The sequence below is a fragment of the Cyanistes caeruleus genome, chromosome 3, assembly GCF_971803275.1.
Source record: "Cyanistes caeruleus chromosome 3, bCyaCae1.hap1.1, whole genome shotgun sequence".
Lineage (NCBI taxonomy): Eukaryota > Metazoa > Chordata > Aves > Passeriformes > Paridae > Cyanistes > Cyanistes caeruleus.
The window spans coordinates 59,473,370-59,493,670 of NC_141703.1; the positions used below are offsets into that span (position 1 = coordinate 59,473,370).

Here is a 20,301-nt window from a genome sequence, read left to right on the forward strand (position 1 = left end):
ACTTTGGTAGTCACACAAAAAAGGCAAGATATTATCAAAGCAACAGCAAGTTATATGTCTAAACATAGTTATTTTTTGGCTTCTAAGTTCTAACATGGAATCTGTGGTACTGAGAACTTAAAGGAGATAGAAATGATTCCCAAATGCAGACAAAGACTACAGGATGGTTACTGTTCTTTTCACCCAAAGAATAGCTATGGTGGATTTTGACAGAGAACATATATAATTTCTCTTTTTATTTCATGCTATTTCATATAGAAGTTTAAGATATTTATATGAGGGTAACTTTTGAAGTTGAAAGAATAATTTTAGGTTACTGGAGATCTTTCTCACTCTGAGATTTAGGAGGATTTTGTCTGGTAGCAGCAGATTGCTGTTAGCTAAGGATTGAGTAATTATCAAGGAATTATGCAGTAGTTAGCAAATATAATGACAGGAGAGAAAGTTATGTATACTGCAGATAGAATTCTATTTTAAGGATCTTTTGAATTGGATTCAAATAAGATGTGATAATATTGCTGACCTTTCCATAATTATTTTCTTAATATTCCTGTAGGTAAGTCAGCAAGTAAAAATTCCACATTTACTGTTGTCTTGCATAACATTAGATATATTATGCCTGCATATTCAGGCATTAGAGACAGAATTCTACTGTAATACAAATAGTTGTGCAACATCTATTACTATCACACCATATTTTGAGTACTGTCACATCTTGATTAAAATGTTACATTCAGTCTTGCTGCTAAGATTAAATCACAAAAAGAGAGCATTAAACACATTCTGGAAATAATTTGCATCTCTTTCTCCTCCTGATAAAGATGCTATAGATTTTGTCCTTATTTCTTTAGATTTTCTTTTTTATTTGTATAATTTTAAGATACTTCTGTGGACTGGTCATGTTATCTAGTTATCCAGTTATCTAGTAATCTTCCTTATAGGCAGTTTACAGACTGGCAACTTCATGGTCCATAAAGTGACGCCTGGGTCCAGCATTTACAACCTTGTGTTTGTAACTTGCTTCAATTCCATGCCTGTGGCACTGCTGCAGGACTGCACATTTGACTCCCAGTGGAATGGTTTGAGATCATTGGGCTCCCCGCTGCAGGCAGTTGTCCTGCTCTAAGTCAAGAGTGATTTCACTGATGTCTGTGAATTTACTCTTGGCCAAAAGTGAGATTGATGTCACCCCATGATCGTGTTGAGCAGGACATGGAGTCACTTATGTGTTTTGGGAGCTAAAGCAGTAAGGAGGGACTCAACAGCTGGACATAAGCGTGACCTCTTACCTCCAAAATCAACAACTCCCATCTACAGCCAGGGTGACACCTGTGGGGTCAGTCCTAGATTTGTCTTTGCACTTTTGGGAGGAGAAATAAGTTATTTTTACAGGAATTCAACAATATATGCAAACATTGACAGCTAACCATGTTTATGGCTATGCCAGAAATATTCTTGGATATTCTTGGCACACCCCCGCCCCCAGCTTAAATGGATTTGACTAAACAACAAGTCTGTTGCAATTTTGGGAATGCTGATCTAGGATGGAAGACTAGTTACTGAATGTATAAATGAATCTTTTTGTAAGGTCCTTGGCAGTCTTACTGTGTGCACTCAGGGAGATAGGTTTTCTTAGAGCAAAAATATTTTTAATCCTTGATAGACAGACCATGCTCTAAGTGCATGAGAAATCAAGGGATGTGAAAATGTTTCTTTCAAAACCCATGGACTACCACTGCTGTAGAAAAAGCATGTAGAAAAACATGTTTTTCACCTCTGCAAAAATCAGTGCTAAGATTGGAAAGAAGAGGTCTTTCAGAGGTATTTTAGAGGTGTTACATTGCACGGAGGGAGTAGTCTTGTACCAGACCTCTTAATGACTTTGTCCTCCCCTGCTATGACTGTTGAAGCTTCATGTGCTAAAAATTACTCTTTACTGGTAACTTTTATTGTATTATTTATGTACTGAAGGAGCTTTTATCCATTACAGTGTGATGGACAGTACATCCCCCTTCCAAGCCTGCAAGGCATAGCTGTGCTAAACATTCCCAGCTATGCTGGTGGGACTAATTTCTGGGGTGGAACCAAAGAAGATGATGTAAGTAGCATTAAAGAGACTTAATTTAACCTTCTGGGAAAATCCAGCAAAAAATATAATGAACTGTTCTCCTCACTTGATTTTAATAGTACTAGCATATAGTTTGGATAACAATTCTTATTTGAGGAGGCTGTTTCAGTTCAAACTGTATTGTCCTGCTCATTTTTTAAATTGAAAATATATTCCATGATTTTTTACTGTCCATTGTCTTCCGTCATGTCCATTCCAGCAAAATGTTCATAATAAAACATAATTATTTTGTTTTTTAAATGGTTCTATGAGTATTTTTAGAAACTAATTTTATAAACAGAAGCACAAGTAATTTCTCTCTATATTATTCTACAGATGCTTGTAAATAAAGTTTCTCAAAGCATAGATTCCTCTGTTTGCTATAGTCTTAACAAGCAAGGTGTACAGGATAGTCACTCAAAGTTTATACCTTAATTTTCCTCCTGTTCTTCAAACAGCTTTTCCCTGAGGGATGATGATTCAGAAAATGAAGACTAATAAATTTAGTGACTGAGAATTTAGTGGGGTAGTAAACTGGTTTTTGAATATTATTTTCAATGATCCTTTAAAATACTTCAAGGTATCTTTTTCCCCTCCTTCCTTTCAACTCCTAAGAAACATTTCACCACATGGATCCCTATGTGCCTTACAACCTGGAACAGTTTTGCTGCTGCTGCACAGCGTGCCAACTGTAATTACTAGCAGATTATCCTCATCTGCATGCTCTGATTTAGTGTGTGATGTCTGAATCACCTAAAATTGTAGTTGCAAAATGGCTTGTGATTTTGATGGAGACAATCCAGGACTTTTTTGCCAAAAAGTTTTAGGTTTCTTGTGAGTTGTTATCCTTTTATTTTTTAATACACACATGCAAACATATCTATATATAACATACATAGATTGATATAATTTAAGATCTATTATATATAGTTTCATGTTTATATTATATAATACATATATAATTGCATGTGTATATATGTATGTTTGATATAGGTGTATATATCTACATATATATAAAAGTCAAAAAATAAATTTAGACATGTTTTAGTGTCCTTTTTCTTATTTTTGGTATATGTCAGAGGATGGAAATTATATTTATATTTAGCAATGGATATCTAAAGCTTATATATTCCATGTTCATAGTCAGAACTTGAAAGCTGCTCTACATCTGCTCAGCCCTTGTTCAGGAGTCTGTTATTCTCCCTGGACTTGCTTCAGTGAGAGAAGATCTGTCCCAGGTTTCATACTGGTTTACAGCAAATGCATGTGTCCTGGAATGGTTTTACTGATATTATTAGTCATTATTAGTCTTCTAGTGAGCAGATGTGCCAGCAGAGTGACATGTTTGTTCTAGCCAAAGTTAGGAGCATAATTCAGTGCTTTAGTGCAGTCTTCATCAAGATGCTTCATCAGGATGACTCTTCATCAAGAGGTGGTGGTGGTGGTCTGAAGTGCTGCTGGTTCTGCTTGTCTTGACAAATGAAAGACGTTACCTTGACAGCTCTGACTATTGCTGAAACATTAGCAGTGAGCCAAGCAGGGCATCTGCACCCTGACTGGCTTGAGCACAGCTTGTTAAGGCATGTTATTTTGTTGTCCAGAAGACATGCTGGAAACATGACCTGCAACAGGAAAGGAGTCAATTTGAATGTTGATCCACAGAGATTAGCTTGCCTTAAAAAAAAAAAAAAAAAAGGAGAAAAAAGAGATTGGTTTTCAATACAGATATTACTGGTGGAGAGACAAAGCAGAAGGCTGGGTTGAGTTTTTCCTGTCTTTTTGCTGAAATGGCAACACAAAATAAATGAAATGTTATAAATGCTTTTTCTTAACACATGCCAGAACTAGCCCCGTAAACGTCAGTTACTGGATCAAAACCTCCCCACCCTTTTTCTCGTGGAACAGCAGAATCACCATCTTGGTGTTTTTCAAGACGCTCATATATTCCTATGAAAAATGGGAAAAAAATCCATGGAAACTGGGTGGGAAAAAAAAATTCAGATGGAGAAATTGATTTTCTCCAGTCTGGTCTCAGGTGTTACTGATGCAGTTTACTCTGCCTAATGTGCCAACTGAGGGAGTGCAAGTATTGGTCAGAGAGGCAATCTCTCTACCCATTAAACTCTTACTGGAGTGATTTTCCCTCCTGATTTTTCTCCCTCATTGCTCCCTATTGCATATCAAGATGAAATGGCCAAGCTTCAAGTGACCTGAGCATGGTGTTACCTGCCAGAGTGTCACCAGTGTCAGCTGGAGTCCAGCCTGAGGTCTGTCCTGTGGCTGAGTTCCCCGGCAGCACACCAGGTGGCGAGACTTCCTGCGCTTTGTGTGAGCGTGGGGAAATTCAGCACCTTGGCTGCACAGGACATTTGTTCCATACCGAAGTGGTTTTCCTGTTTACCGTGGATAATTATAGACAGCACAAACAAGATTGTCTTCGTATCAAAGCTGCGTTAAACAAAGCAGAGCATGGACTCAGATGTTTGTTTCCAGAGAATTCAGAATATAAACACATGAGCACTTCTGAGAAGAAAAGGAAAGCATTATTTCTTTCACCTTCAAGAACTTCTTAGATATTAAGTACATTAACCAAGCAGAGATTTCGATTGGCCTTTCATCTTGCCTTGAAAAACATGTTTTAATCTGCATGCTGAAACATGTCATCCTTCCTGTATAAGGATATGCCTTGTCATTCAGATATTTCAAATGGTATCATCATGTTTTAAATTATATTTGCCTGTTGTCTGTGGTATCTTGTTCCTATGACTTTGGAGAAACAGTAGTTATTCTACAGTAAAGAAGTTGGAGCATTTAAATGTTGAAAACAAATCTGCGAATGAATCTGTCTTTCATTGCAATCTAAACACTGGATTGAATACTTTCTTTTCCTCACAGATATTTGGAGCTCCATCGTTTGATGATAAAATCTTAGAAGTTGTTGCTGTGTTTGGCAGCATGCAGATGGCAGTGTCCAGAGTCATCAAACTGCAGCACCACAGGATAGCTCAGGTTTGTTGCTTACTTGCAAGCATGCAGGATGGTTGGCAGCAGTTTGGGATCCTGGCAAGTAGTGGGACTCTTGATGGCCACCACCCTATACATTAATAAAGTGCTGACATTGTTTTGCTTCTAGCGGGTAACAAATTGTCTTCAATGATGAATGAAGTATAGGAGAGCTTAATTCCTGAGACGGTTCTGGAGAGAAGCCACAGCTCCTCGTAATCAACAGATTACAGGTGGCCTGTCAGTCCCACCAGTATTTATTGCCCTACAAAATAATGTGTTTGTTCTTTTCCAGTGCCGGTCAGTAAAGATCACCATACTTGGCGATGAAGGGGTTCCAGTGCAAGTCGATGGAGAGGCATGGATCCAGCCCCCAGGAGTTATTAAGATCATACATAAAAACAGAGCTCAGATGCTGACACGAGACAGAGTATGTTGCAGAAAGAGCTGCCATTGTTAACACTGGTTTCTGTAATAATTTGTTTCAGTTATAACGTGAATAAAACAGTACTTATAAAAATGTTTTATAACTATTTATATAATTCATGCATTTACTGACAGTGATATAGTTTCTATAATGAGCCAGATAGAGAATTATTATTTTGTATAAGTGGCAGTGCTTTGTTAATTTTTATTTGTTTTTTTAGTGCTATTCCTATAGTCTTATTATTGTATAATAAGAATGGTCAACATTTTATCTATTCCTCCCTCCCTCCTTCCCCTTCTACTGCTTCTTTCTTTTTCTCTAGGTGTGTTATATCAGTCACATACTGAAAATTTCAACACAATTGCCTAAATAGATAAGTTCTATACTGTCCATTTTCGAGAATAGTTTTCTGCAGATTTCTCTCTCTGTCCTACCAATCCTCCCTCTCCCCCATGAGCTAGTCTCAGACAGGAGAGACACAAGTCCAACCTAGGCACAAAACCACTGGAGAGTTCATGCTTGTCTAGGACTATTGTGTGAAAGGTACAACTGCCACTCAGTTCTCCATCCACTAGCTGGATCTTGAATTTAGGGTGAAGTTAAGGTAGAATTTGAACTCTATTTTTAGTAAATTTGTTTTTTTAATCCACCATTTTTATTGCTTGAATTCTGTATCAGTTCTGAATTTCAATCTTGCTATCCACACAAAATGTGCTTGCATTAAAGAATCATGAAACTCAAAAATTATTTAGGTTGGAAAATACCTCTAGGATGATTGAGTCCAACCATTATCACTGTTTTAGTGATAATGGAAGACACATTTTGAAGATCATGGGGATGAGACAGAGAACCAGCTTTCAGAAGTGATTTACTCTCTATACTAAGTTTTAAAAAACTGTAGGAGTAAAAATTATTTAATCAAGTAGTATAATTTATATAAGCACTTGTTTATTCGTTAAATTAATTTTAACTAAAATAACATATAATTTAAATTTATATATAATGTAAAACTAAATTTTTTAATGAGTAAGAATACTCCTGAGTGCTGTGAATTGAATATGCAATTCATTTTGATTAGGCCTTTGAAAACACTCTGAAGTCTTGGGAGGACAAACAGAAGTATGATTCCTGCAAACCTGTCATTCGATCTCCCTTGTACCCTCAGCAAGCTGTTGAGTTGGCTACAGAAGAAGAAGTTGCACAGATCCAGTTGTGCTCACAAGCTGCAGAAGAACTTATCACCAGGTACAGTAAAATTAATAAGTTGGATTGGCAACCTAGACACCAATACTGAATTATTAATACAAATTCATACAGAGACTTAGAAATGTAAATTTTCCCTGGTTTTTGATTAAAGTTTTGTTGCCGCTATATCAGTACAGCGTTCTTTTTCTAATTAAAAAAATTTAGAGCCTTATTTTTAAGGTTCAACTTCTTTTTGTGTGCTTTTTCTATGTATTTTTAAAATTTTTTATGTGTTTTTGTGTTGGTTTTTCTTTTTCTTGTAAAAACCAACTTCTGTAGCAGCAGCAGAAATTAAAAACTGGGAAGCTTCTTTGCAAAAATTGAAGCTTCTCTTTTTATGACAAAGCAAAAATATAATTGGGAATAATTGGAAGAAACCCTTTAAAAGTCTGCAGGATGGACACTTCAGTTGTTCATATGGGCTGAGATAAAGAAAAGCTTTTCTTTTTTTCTCCACAACATTTTATAAAGCTGCTATTCAATTTATCATAACAGCTTTAGCATCAAAATCACCAATAATATATAAGAAAGGAAGGGCTACATACTGTTTTTATACTGCAGTCATAGACAAATAGTTTAGTTTGTTAATTACCCAAAGTGAAGTTTAGCCAGGACATCTTAAAAACTTTACTGTTCTAGGGATGGTCTGGAGGCTGTAGTCACAGCTGGACTTCCCATAATCTTAATTGATTGCAGCCAATTTTCATGTCACATCTGGAGGCTATACCTTGTGAAATAGGTGTAAGGGTTTTGAAGATAATTTTGAGTAAATCATTGCAATGTGCTAGAGTTTTCCTCTGTAGTTGTTACTTGAATTAATAGGACCAACATTTTTTGGTCCATTTTTCTTGTATAGCATAACTCTATATATAGTTCTATATATATTTCTATAGCATAGCATATAGTTCTAAGAAAAATAAATGTATCACAGTATTTTGTTGCATCATAAATAATCTGTGTGATGGATATAATTTCTACAAGGTTCTATATTGTTTGAAGAGATACTTGCCTTTCAATTTTTGTTATAAAAAAGAGTGTTTTACGAAACATGTTCTTGTGTATTTTCTCATCTGATGAAGTTGTGAACTCAAGAATTCTTTAAAGAAATTAAGAAATATTTTTCTCCATTCTAAATGTTTTTGTAGGATCTGTGAAGCAGCAAAAGTACATGGTCTCTTGGAGCAGGAGCTTGCTCACGCAGTTAATGCATGTTCACATGCATTAAATAAAGCCAACCCAAGGTTTCCTGAGGTAAAGAAGAACAGAGATTTATGTAAATAAGCTATAAAGTCTGGGTGCACAAGCTTGTGGCACAGGGGCTGTACTGTATTCCCTACTCCCATTTGAAAACAAGCTGGATGAGAAGAAGGAAGATGCAGTTTCTGCATTCACCAGTGTCCTCCCCACCTGGTACTGTGCAGGCATATCCTCAGAGAGGATGGAGGTGTGACAGAGGCTGAACCAGATCTGTTACTATATGAAGGTCAATTTCTGCGGATGCTTTCACAGAAATGCTCATGCTTAATTGCAGTCCAAGTGCTATACAGAGAAGGCAAAGGAGCTGAGGGGAAATGAGTTTCCTAGTTTCTCTCTTCACACTAGATAATCTGAGTGTTTTCAGGGATTGGACCCAGAAATGATTAATTAGGTAGAGGCTATCCATATCTAACCTAAATTGATGCATGGTAAATATGTTGACCTTTGCTTCTTGAAGTATGGTTAGCAACTTGCTTCTGCTGAGGATAAGGTGAAAAATTGAAATCAGTAGTCATTGTTTTCTGCTGGCCTTTGTCATATGTGTATTGATATGGTGGCTGGTTACCTGATGATCTTCAGGACTGTATTAATGTCATACTAAATGAAGTGGAGGAAAAGATAGTAAATAGATACTTCATTTTTGGTTTCTATTCTCATTGTTGAATAGATTGTCAGTTTAGAGCTAAACAGATGTATTTCTCGTAGGAGAAGGCAGTTAAGATCTGTGCTGTAAGGCGAAAGTACTGACTTGCATCACTTCAAAGTATGTTTATGCTTCTTATTCCCCAGAGCCTTACCAGAAACACTGCCATGGAGATAGCTGTCAATGTGAAGGCCTTACACAATGAAACAGAATCTCTGCTAGTAGGAAGAGTTCCTTTGGTAAGGTCACAAAGCACACAGTTTTATTCATTCAGATCATCCATGACTGGTTCTTTGCTGATTTTTGTAAATTGGTGCCAAAGGGAGGACACACTGCAAGAAGCTCTGCAAGGTTAATAGGAGAAGATTACACTGCATTTGTGGTTGGATCAGAATGAGTTTTGAAATCTCTTAGACTGGCATCCATCTTGCCTCACTTCAGATATCTAAGTCATTGCTTGGACTCCTCTTGTTAATAATCAGAGAAATAGGTATCCTTGTGGGGCTGATTCACACTCAGCTCTCTTGGAGGCCTATTTTAGAAGGAGATTATTTATCTTCTGGAGCTGTAGCATTTAAGAGAACTTCTGGAGAACTATTATGTGACCATCTTTAGAGTTTAAGGAGAGCCTGGGGTGAGAGCTGCTTAGACTCATACAATCAATTTCTGCAGACCTAATCTGGGCAAGTAAATATCGCTCTTGTTCTAATACCTGTCAGCAGCTATTTTAGAATCTTCAACTGGTATGTATTCAGTAAACCACTAATGGTACTTGAAGACTTTGTGACTTCTTTGGCAAGTGGTTGTGTCTAAAATGATGAAGGTTTCTCAACAGTTGTATCTGGATGTATAATTAGAAAATTTCTCTATTGACATTGTGAAGAGAAGAAAAATGTCAGGTTTTCTATGCTTGTCCAGTTTTACATTAAGAAGATACTCAGTAGGAGCAGTTACATTTTCTTTAGATTCAAAAGCAGATTTATTACTAACTTGTTTATTTAAGTGTTGTAATTAAAAATAGATATTAATAGGAATATTTTCATTTACCTGAGTTAGAATATAAAACTTACTGCAGGTGCACATACCTTTTTAAGCAAGTGATAAATTGTATGAGTCTGTTTTAGAATAACCAAAAGTGAATATAATCTAAATATAATATTAGTCTAATATATTATATAAATATTAGTCTAAAGGCTAGTAATTGTTTAAGCTATAGAAATAGTCAAAGATTAGGTTCACATGTTTCGTTTTACAGTGTTTTCAAAGGGAAAGCTATTTTATTAGATGTTTTTGTTCGAGAAAAGGGGAAAAAATCTGCTGTTTTTTTTTCAAATTGCTGTTGCTAATCCCATATGTTTCCAATTTAGTGGGAAATTAGCATAGAGATTTTTTTTAAAAAAAAATTAAATAATTTTACCAAAAAAATTAGAAGAAAACATTTAAGCTGGTGATGCCATACTAGGACTGGTGAAATTTATCAAGATAGTTTGGAAATAATGTTATTATGGAAACTTCCCACTGAAACATTACCTTTTCTGCAGCAGGCTGGGATCTTGTGTTGTTGAACTGGGCCCTTCTTCAGGCTCCAAAGCTTAATTTGATTCCTTTTTCCCTTTCTGAATTTTTACGTGTTGTACTGCTTCTGCTTCTTATTGTGGTTGTGCAAATGTCTTCATGAGGCTGCATCAGGCCCTTTTTTTTAATAAAAAGTCTGTTTGGAAGGTACTAAGATAATTTTCCAGAGGTGTCCCATTAAGCTCATTTGACATCACCCTTGCTTAGAGAGGTATGTCACAGTCACAGTAACCAGGCACCCTGGTTAACTTTATTGCCATGTATTTTATAAATGCTGATGTTGCCTGAATGTTGGTCCCTCATGCAATTAAAATAGAGAGAGATGAAGTGGAAGATGTTGCTTGATGCATCAGCCACTCCCATCACAAACTGTTCTCCGAAGGATCTTTCTCCTCTGACAATGACAGACATTCTTTCATATATTCCTCTATTTTTTTGGCATCTTCACTTCTCCCACATCCATTTTTCCTGTGATAAAGCACTTGAGAGAAGTAAACTCATGTCTTTGGTGTTTACACTACTTGGTTTAACCTCAGCCAGCAACTAAATTAGGACACTTGGTAATCTGGTGCTTTGGTTGCCATTTACTGGTGTTGAGTTTTGCTGCTACAGCTCCTGAGGAAGAGGAAAAAAACCAAACTGTAAATAAACATAAAACAAGTCTGTGGTTCCTTCCACCTCCTGTAAGAGCTATGATTAACACAGTTTATACAACAATAGGAACATTAAATCACAACAAATGCTAAAATATAATTTTTAATGAAATGATAATAAAATAGGATCACAGAATGATTTGAGGTGACGTGACCTTAAAGATCTTCTAGTTCCAGCTCCCTTGCCATGAGCAGGGACATCTATGAGATCAGGCTGCTCAAGATGGGACAATGAAGCTGATTTGTGGAATCTCTCAGATGCTTATGGCTGGAATACAGTTTGGAAAAAATTAAAAATACTATCTTTTTTCTAGACACTTTCCAAATGCATCGTTTTTGTTTTTTAATTTTAAAAAGCATTTCCAGTCTGGAACAGAGCACAGTTTTCAAATGCATTAAGGAAAAAGTATGACAAACTCTTTCATTTCAACTGTATAAAATTGTCTAAACTCAGTGAAATACAATATTTTCGTATCAAAAATTTAAATAGAGAATGAATTGAAAAATTCCTTGTTTTTATTTCTTCATTCATAATGACATTTTTTATCTTGGAAATAAGATTTTCCAAGATGTTGTAGGAGGAGAGTTTGCCCAGAACTGCTGATTCTTTCTGTATCAGAATTATTATTTTGAATTTACTTCAGATGCACCATTAGATGAGCATCTTTTTTGTCCCCAGGCAAAATGTTTTCCTCTGAGAATCAAGCAATTAGATAAGTACTTGTTGAGAAAGACATAATTCTTTGCTTCATTATTTTATAGAAAGTAGATGATTTGAGTAATTTGCTCCAAATTAACTGAACTGTTCAAATGGTCAAAAAAAAAAAAAAAAAAAGATAAGTGAAAAGAAAGATCAAAGGCTGCTGATGGACACTGAATTTTCTGAGCTGTAGGAGAGAAAATAACATGATAGCAAAGGGAACTTATATTTCCAGTATCATTATACTGGACAGTAAGATCTTACCAAAGATGGTCTCTCCTTTGAAAGATGGGAACATATGCAGACTACTGCAGCAAAAGAAAGACACTTTTGTTGATAAATGGGGTTTGTAATTTATCACTGAATTCCAACAATGTCAAATTCTTTCTCCAGCACTAGACATCCAAGATTTTCTTACAACTCCGTTTAAAAAATGCATTCACTATGATGTGACAGAGATCTTTGCAGAAGGACATTCTGCATTGCTTTAGTACTACCTTTACTTAAAAGAGAGAAATAGATACTCAGATTGCTTTATTAATGATTCCAAGCAGGATTCAACTCTTTACCTCAAAATGGTGTTTCAACAATCTCAGATGAGCTCAAAAAAGCTTTTCAAGGGATCAGCTGCCTGCTTTACCTCTTCCACATGGGTTTAGTCATGCAACAGCTGCAGAACAGTTTTCAGACTGGAGTTTTAAAGGGAACAGGTATCTCTGTGGGGTATCTCTTTAAGAGAGCCAAATTCACATGTGTTGTCAAGTCCCAGTGTTTTTACACAACTACCACTTTCTTTTTCCTTTTGGCCTTGACTGATGTCCTTGTCTTTTTGTCTCCTGCCAGGGAGTCCTTCCACCCTCAGCCAGCAGCACTGTCTATCTCTCCCTGTCTCTCCTATTTAGAACGGGTAGTGCAGGTAGCATATCACCACTGGAAGACCTTTGGAAATGGAAATCTTCCACAAGATCCATTTCTTCTTACTTGAAAATTAAGGAATGATTTACCATCTGAACACATTTGCAAAAAATAACTGAGGTTTACCACCATCTACTCCATTTTTTTATACCACTTTTTGTACAAAGATTTTTCATCCACTTGCTCTTCTCCTCAGGTTTTCTCTCCCTTCTGTTGATAGTTTCCATTTCCAGTGTGTCCTCATAGTGGTGTTATCAGATAACTCTTGCTCTGTAAAGACTCAGGACTGTAGTGAAGGATGACAGTAATTGACAACTATACCCAGCTGGTCTGCACCTAAAGCCTCAGCTGTCTCAGTCATCCCATTGTGATTTGGACATTACTAAATGTAGATGAAGGTGGTCCCACACATCTCTGAAGGAAAGTCTGATTTTGGAAGATTATTTGTCTTCACCATTTGTTGACACTCACCATGAAGTAGTCATCTGTTGGTGTGTGGTAACAAGATAACTTAAATGTTAAATCTCATTAAACTAAAAGTCGTGTTTTTCTGGCCTGTTTATAAACAGCAGTTGGAAGCTCCCCATGAAGAACTGTTGTCTGATGCTTTACACAGTGTGGAAATAGAGTTGAGAAAACTTGCTGAGATTCCTTGGCTTTATTATGTTTTTCAACCAAATGATGATGAGGTAAGTTTGATTAATACATTCTGATTTTAACTGAACTTAATTTTCTTTTGATAAGGAAAAGTAAATTACAATTTTTCATGATCTCTTGAGGCACTTTCAGTAGTGATGCTGGCTCATTTCTGTATGCCGTGAACAACCTTCTAAGCTTAGTGCTTTGTTTTAGTGTTTTATTCCCTTTCGTGAAAGTAAAGATTTTGATTGATATATAAATAAATGAAACATATATAATTCAAACATATATTGTTAAATCCTGACATTATTCCTTACAGAAGTAAATTTGGGCCTTACTTTTTGAGATTGAATGAATTACCACCACAAGCATAAAGCTTAACTGTTGTTTTCTCTTAAATAAAGGTAACCCTGCCTCTTTTCTCATGCAGGATCCCCCTCTGGACTATGCTAAAAGAAACAATAGAAGTACAGTGTTTCGTATAGTGCCAAAGTTTAAAAAAGAAAAAATTCAGAAGCATAAGACCAGCCCTCAGCCTGGTATGTGTTTTGAAATTGCAAGAAAAGTAGTAGCATTTGCAGTGAATTTGATTTTATGGGATTTTTTTGGTACGAAGTGACATGATTTACCTAGGACTAAAGTCAAAGTGGAAAGCACCTGAGCTAACTGGCATTTTCATTAGGATAAATGCTTCTTTCAGTGCCTTTAGAAAGCATTCAATAGGACCCCAATACTCCCAAGTGAACCAAAGAACTACTGTGAAAATACTTCAAAAGTTTTATCATGCAACAAGCAGGGTGTGTGTCTTCGCTGTTGGTTACATTTGATTTACTCATAGCCATACAAGCCATGGGTAAACACATTGTTTCCCTGTGAAGCTCCAATTCAGGTTTTTCAGGTTAGTTTTAGGTGTGAAATAACTTTTATCACACTGGATTAATTAACCAGTTATTAAATTTTGGGTGGGTTATAGGTTCAGTAAGTGAGACAGATCAAACGAAAAATCATGATAGTCAATACTGATTTTTTAGTTAGAAGTTGAACAAACTCCACCCTCCTCTCTCCCCATTTTTATTCATTTACTCAACAATTTTTTCGACTTTATTTATTCAGCTTACTTCTTTAAGATTATGTCCAGGATGTAATCAGTGATTAGATGGTCCTAAAACTCTGTAATTTTTTTAAAATGAACAGTTGATCACAGTCTGCAAAATCTTGCAGTTGTTGATCAGATTTAAGTTTTGGATTAGACATCAGATTTCTCTTCATTATAAAATGAAGTGTTCAGTATTGAATGAAGTTGCAAAATTATAGCAATAAGTAGCATAACTATTTTTTTAATGTATGTGGTCTTAATGGGACTAATGTGGGCAACTAACTTTAGAGAACAATGTTTTACAGAGAGCTTCTTAATGGCCTGTGTAACACAGTAGCTTAAAGAGTACTTTTTGTCTTAATTAAGAATACTAGAATCTGTTAATTAAAACTGGACTTGCTTGCTGCCATTGCTATATTTGAGGTATGGACGCTATTTTAATTTTACATTTTAATTAGTTTTTGAAGGCTTCTCTTCTTCCTGGATGACTACTAATAAATTAATGGCATAGAGCAACATTAGACTTTGCATCACTGATCCTAAGCTGGTTTAATGTGAATTTGTTGGGACATGAGGTTTTAAAGGCTTTACTGAAGAAACTGGAGTAAAGCTGAAAGCATGGCTGCAAAGCAAAGAACCCCAAGTTTGTTTAGATACTTTCTTGTGTTAACTGCTAACCTGTAACCTGCATGTAAAAGGAAATTGTCAGTTTTTGTGGAAAAGACACCTCTAACCTTTCCCTTTGCTAGCACGGCACTTCTACTCTGTTTTCCACTCTCTTTGGCCTAACCTTTGCTTGTGATGCATTTGAGCATGTAGAAATTAAGGGGGTTTTGCTCTTAACTTTGGTAGTTCAAAAATGGGGCACAGATGAAGTTGCTGCTTGGCTGGATCTGCTCAGTTTGGGAGAGTACAAAGAAATCTTCATCAGCCATGACATCCGAGGCTCTGAGCTTTTACATCTGGAAAGGCGAGATCTTAAGGTATTTCCTTTGTGCTACTTTTCTGCTATTGACCATTTTCTTTGACAAAACAAGAACCAACTTTCTTCTTTCCCTGCACTTGTCATTGCTTGTAGCTTGGCTTACACTGTGCAAATATGCAATAAACTAATATGCGCTGTCCTTGGGCCTGACTTTCTGAAGTGCTGACTTGAACTCACAACTGAAAATATCTGTGTTATCCAAAATTTCTTTTTTTTTTTTTTCCTTTTTTTTCTACTTTGTGTAGGATGATGGTGTTGCAGTTTATGTCAGAAGGCATAGGAGAAGCACATTTGATATCTTACTGGTATCTGTGTAATACAATGTTTTCTTCAAGAGTTCACTGTTTCCATTAAACACTATCAGTATGGATCAGTTGATGATGGTCATAATAATTTTGAATCTATCTCCTGCAGGGGCTGATCTGCTCCACATGATTTATTGTGTATATATTGGACTTAGTGGGTGTGAGAGAGATAAGCAGCTTAATAAATTCCAGTATTTGGCTTTCGTGTTCGTGTGTCAAAATGCTTTTTCTCATTGGTAACCAACCTCTGATGCTGGCTGTATAGATTTTTGAAAAAGAGTATTTTATTTTGACTCCTAAATTATAAAATCTTTTTCCTCTGAGGTCAGATAGGTATGTTTTGCAGGGAGAAACATTACCCAGCAGTGTGAGATGGTTATTTGAGCTTGCTGGTCCTTTTCAGGAATGACTTAAGTGCATCCATTATATGTAATAGCAGCTATATCTTTGGGGATTCATTAAATTACTTTTTCCAGGAACTCAGTAGTAATGAGTTCTTGGTAATGGGTTTTGCAACTGCTTTTAGCACATAAGAGAGGAAATAGGATATTGTATAAATTGTAAACATTTACATTTAGAGTGCAAGCCACAGTGCAGTAGTCTCCAGGTAGAGACAATATTTTCATACAAATGTGTTATTTTATGTGAAGTTTTTTATATAGTGTGAAACCCTGGTATTATAAGGTAGTGCTTGTACTGTTGCAGTAGAAAGTAGCTGCTGAAAATAGCTGTATTTGAGATAATCTGTTTGGCTGTTGTGATTTATTTTGCTCTTTGGTATTAGACTGCCTAAGCTTCTTTCCATGGAAGTTAAATTCCTTTCTTTCAGGATAGTTTCTGACAGGGAAGGACGCTTTCAGGGTAGTCTCTCACTGCAAACATTTAGAAATAGAAGACTGTCCAAGCAATCCACCACAGTGTTCCAGTGATGTTGCAAGTCCCTGTTCTGAATGAGTGCTGAACAAACTTAAAATTCAACTGAGAAATCATATAATGCACAGATACACTGAAATGTTAAGAAAACTTAAGTTTTGGTTTTTGGTTCTGTCCCAACCAACTACGGTTGGTTGGGAATAAATGATGGTGGGTAAGATCAGTGTTAAACTGGACATGGCTTTCTGGCCATGCCTTATTTCTCATAAGTACCAATTTGACTGCCTGCCCAGAGGACTGGCACTTAAACCAAGTTTAATCTGCAGCAGGGTAATTATCAACCCAGTATCCCTGTTGCTAAGGCTCATGCTGGTTCAGTGTAAATAAAATCCCATCACAAAGGTCTATCCCATGAAATATCTAAAGGCTTGTCTTAGAAAAGATAGAGCCTACTGTCTCCTCTCTCCAGTGCTTCCTGGAGTCATGGAGGAGGAGGAGGAGTTGCTCTACACAAGTTGCAAAGGGCATGTCCCAGGCTGACCAAATCTTGCTCCAGAATCGCCCCATGTGCTCGTTAGCAGATGCTGAGAGCTTCCAAATCAGTGCTGTTCATAAGCTAGGCCAGGCTTTTGGCCAGGCAGGCTTGCAGTCTGTGTAACAGCACTGAACTTAAATAGCAGAGTTTAGTGCTCATCCTGCTGATTAAGGGACATGGTCTCTGCAGGGAGCCAATTAAGGGTGGTTCAGGCAGCCTGCAGTTTTCTGCCAGTGACCTGAATTGGTGTCAAGATGTGTAATGTAGTACTTGGGAAATGAGGAACACGTCACAAGCTGCCCTGTGAATCTTTCCTCCCTTTGGCTGTCGAGGTGTGCAGATGAGCCTTCAGTGCTCTTGCAAGCTGTAATCTGTCTACAGCCTCTCCTCCACAAGGTTTGTGTTTCCTGACAAGCTAAATGAGATCACCATTGATTCATGCGCTCCTAACTCATGTACAATACATTTTACCTCTGTTACCTTTCATGTCTGCAGCAGGAAAAATTGCTGCCTGTTTTAATTGAATCCTCTGAGCCTCCCTTTCTTTCTGTGGTCAAAAGTAGAGATAAAAAGCAGTATGGAGAAGGATTTGATGAAGCACTCTTCCTTTGCACACATCACTGGAACAGATTGATATGCTGACAGAGGAATTGGGCACCTCTAATTATATTTCTGCATAACTTGTCTATCCCAGTTTCAGGGAGCTCTGTGTGGCAACTGGCAAATGAAAAACTAGAATATGTGTTTCCACCCAGTCCTTGCAGTAATGACCTTTCTCCAGCCTGATTGATTATGCTTGATTTAATTTAGGGAGATATTAGATATTTACACTCACATTATTTTCTTTTGCTTGATGAATGTCTGGGCAATAAAGTGTGAATTACTCTGCAGAAACTGTAGAAAGAAGACTTGGTGCAACTTTTTTTTTTTTTTTAACCTTATTTTAAAATCAAACTTACTGAAAACTGGACCAACTTTTTCTGAAATAAATATTGGCATTCCTAGCATTGACAGTCATGTTCCTATGCATGTAACTTTAGTCATAATCAGAACTGCAACACATTTGGTAGGACAGGGGGATGATGTCTCCTTAAAGCTCCATAGCAATGTTGGTTTCCCTGGAGAAAGGCTTTCCATGCCACAGATCAACTTGATAAGCAGTGTCAGTCGAACTAAAATCTGTGCCAAGAGCTGCGACACTTCATCCCTGTGTTTTGCAGTAGCATATTTTGAAAAAGTTGTTTTATGGAAAAAGTTTTGTAAGATTTGTTAGATTTCAGACATGCTAAGTGGCTTTTCACACTGGGGATGCAAATAGGGTAGATTTCATGTTTGGAAGAAGTTATTATTAAGGAGTTCTTATATCAATTGTTTGGTAGTGGTGGTACCTTTGGCCAGAAAATCTCCAGGAAATAGCACAGTGGTTAGGGAGAGCAGGAGGAGAGGTGATGCTGTAGTTCTAAGGCCACAGCTGGGGAAAAAAGAAAGGCTATTGTTTTCCTTCAGACTGGCTAGAATTTCTTCTTCAAAACTGTAGTTTAGTCAAATTGAATTCTTTGTAACTAGATATCAATTAGATATGAAAATATTATATTGAGGATGATGAAACCCATGTGTGCACAAATATGCAGAGATGTTTGAAGATCTTGTTCTCTGAGTGATGCATGATATTCTGATGTAGCAGATCCTTTTAGTCTGAGAGGAGAGAATTTCAGCAAACTTTTCTGCATGAGCAGTAAACTGACAATACCAGGTAGCATTTAGTGTTATGACTCTATAAATTCTAGTTTCCACCAAACCAAAAACTATTATAAAAGCATAAAAATCCCAAGTTGGTGGGGTTATTCTCCCCTAGGTGTGTAACAGAAAGGGCTCCCCAAAATGTTTGATGAGGCTTGTGAGATTTGCTGCTCTGATATGCATTACAGCAACTTCAACTGGAAGAGAAATAAACCCAAAATCTCTTGCCTCTGAATCAAAGGTGTTGTGAACTACTTTACAGAGGTTGGTGGGAAAACTGGCTGAGTTTTTTGGGAATTTCATATGTTTCTTTCCTCTCATTTTGAACTCTGGCAGCGTCTCACTATATTGCTTATCCAACAGAAGTTCTACTCATGAAAATATATTTGTTCTGAAGAATTTGTAAATTCTTAAATTGTGTGGTTTGTTGTGGTTTGGAAAGTGTCCTTATGGGTTTTCCCTTATGTAGAATTTTCTCCACATAGCAACTAGGCTATTTCGTTAGTTTCAGCAGTCATGTGTGTTTTTTTTTATTCACTTGAGAATTAAGTTTAACATAAAAAAGACAATATTACAGAAATGTAAAATGATAAATATTAATGTCGTTTTAGGATGAATTTGACTACTACCTACATTAACTCTCTTAACAAAAATTAGTACTACATTTTTTTATAAGTGAGATGTGAAAAAAAAAATTATGTGATGTGGAAAATCAGGTTTTTTTCAGGTAGTTCATGAACAGCACTTGCTTTCGGAACTTTTAGGAACAAATTTTGAACTCCTTAAGGCTGACACCTTTGTGCCAAAGTCCTGTAAAGGATGACCATCCATTTGTAGTGCTGATAGTTTTCAACTGAAGAAACAACCAAACATTTTTTCTCTCTAACATAACCAGAATTCAGTCTTTGCTCTCTGAAAATTAAGCCATCTGTTTAATCTTGGCTGTGCTACCTTTATAATAAAATAATTGATTCATGCCCATTTTACCACCCCTTTCTTCCAAAATTAAATGCATGCTAACATTTTAAAGTACTATAGAATACAGATTTTCTGAGGTCTCTGTGGCTGTAGAAATGTAGATACAGTCTTTGTGAAGAGTATGTGCAGAATAATATATATGGTTTCATTTTTCACTCTTTATGAGAAAAATTTTTTCAAGCTGCCTAATTACACTCCCTTCTTTTTAATATCTTTGTAATGGAAAAATCTTCCCATTAAAATGCAGTTATTTTTATTTCAGAAAAATGGGAAAACTTTTCTAGGTTTTTTTTTTTTAGTTATTTAACCACAATCTATTTATATAGGGTTTATTCTACAAATAACTAGTGTTTGACTCTTCTGATTGCTCAACACCATTGACACATGGATTTTAAAAACTTTTTCATAGCTGAGTTTTACAGATTAGGGAAGCAGATTTCCACCAAACTGAGCTCAAAATTCATTAGTGCGGTGGGAGATCATTAGCACAGCTGGACATCCCATTCTGCTTCTCTGATCATTGGACCAGCCAAAACTGAAAAAGGATGCTGCTAAAGCTATTACTAATACTGGAAGAAGTTTGCTACAAAAAAAATTTGTCTGTTGTTGTGTATAGAGATGGGTC

The 20,301-nt window shown here is 36.4% G+C and overlaps 1 protein-coding gene across 5 annotated transcripts in view; it reads left to right on the forward strand.

Annotated features, from left to right (window-relative positions):
- The window catches only part of DGKH (diacylglycerol kinase eta), a 156,134-nt gene that overhangs the window by 129,792 nt on the left and 6,041 nt on the right, over positions 1-20,301 (forward strand). For 3 of the 5 annotated variants that reach the window (XM_086881204.1, XM_086881206.1, XM_086881208.1), the window contains 9 exons: positions 1,991-2,098; positions 5,003-5,116; positions 5,406-5,540; positions 6,616-6,782; positions 7,928-8,033; positions 8,829-8,921; positions 13,095-13,214; positions 13,595-13,703; positions 15,113-15,243. In XM_086881204.1, coding sequence (XP_086737330.1) covers positions 1,991-2,098; positions 5,003-5,116; positions 5,406-5,540; positions 6,616-6,782; positions 7,928-8,033; positions 8,829-8,921; positions 13,095-13,214; positions 13,595-13,703; positions 15,113-15,243 — 1,083 coding nt within the window. The remainder of the gene's footprint in view (positions 1-1,990; positions 2,099-5,002; positions 5,117-5,405; positions 5,541-6,615; positions 6,783-7,927; positions 8,034-8,828; positions 8,922-13,094; positions 13,215-13,594; positions 13,704-15,112; positions 15,244-20,301) is intronic. The other 2 variants (XM_086881205.1, XM_086881207.1) reach the window with 1 other exon arrangement.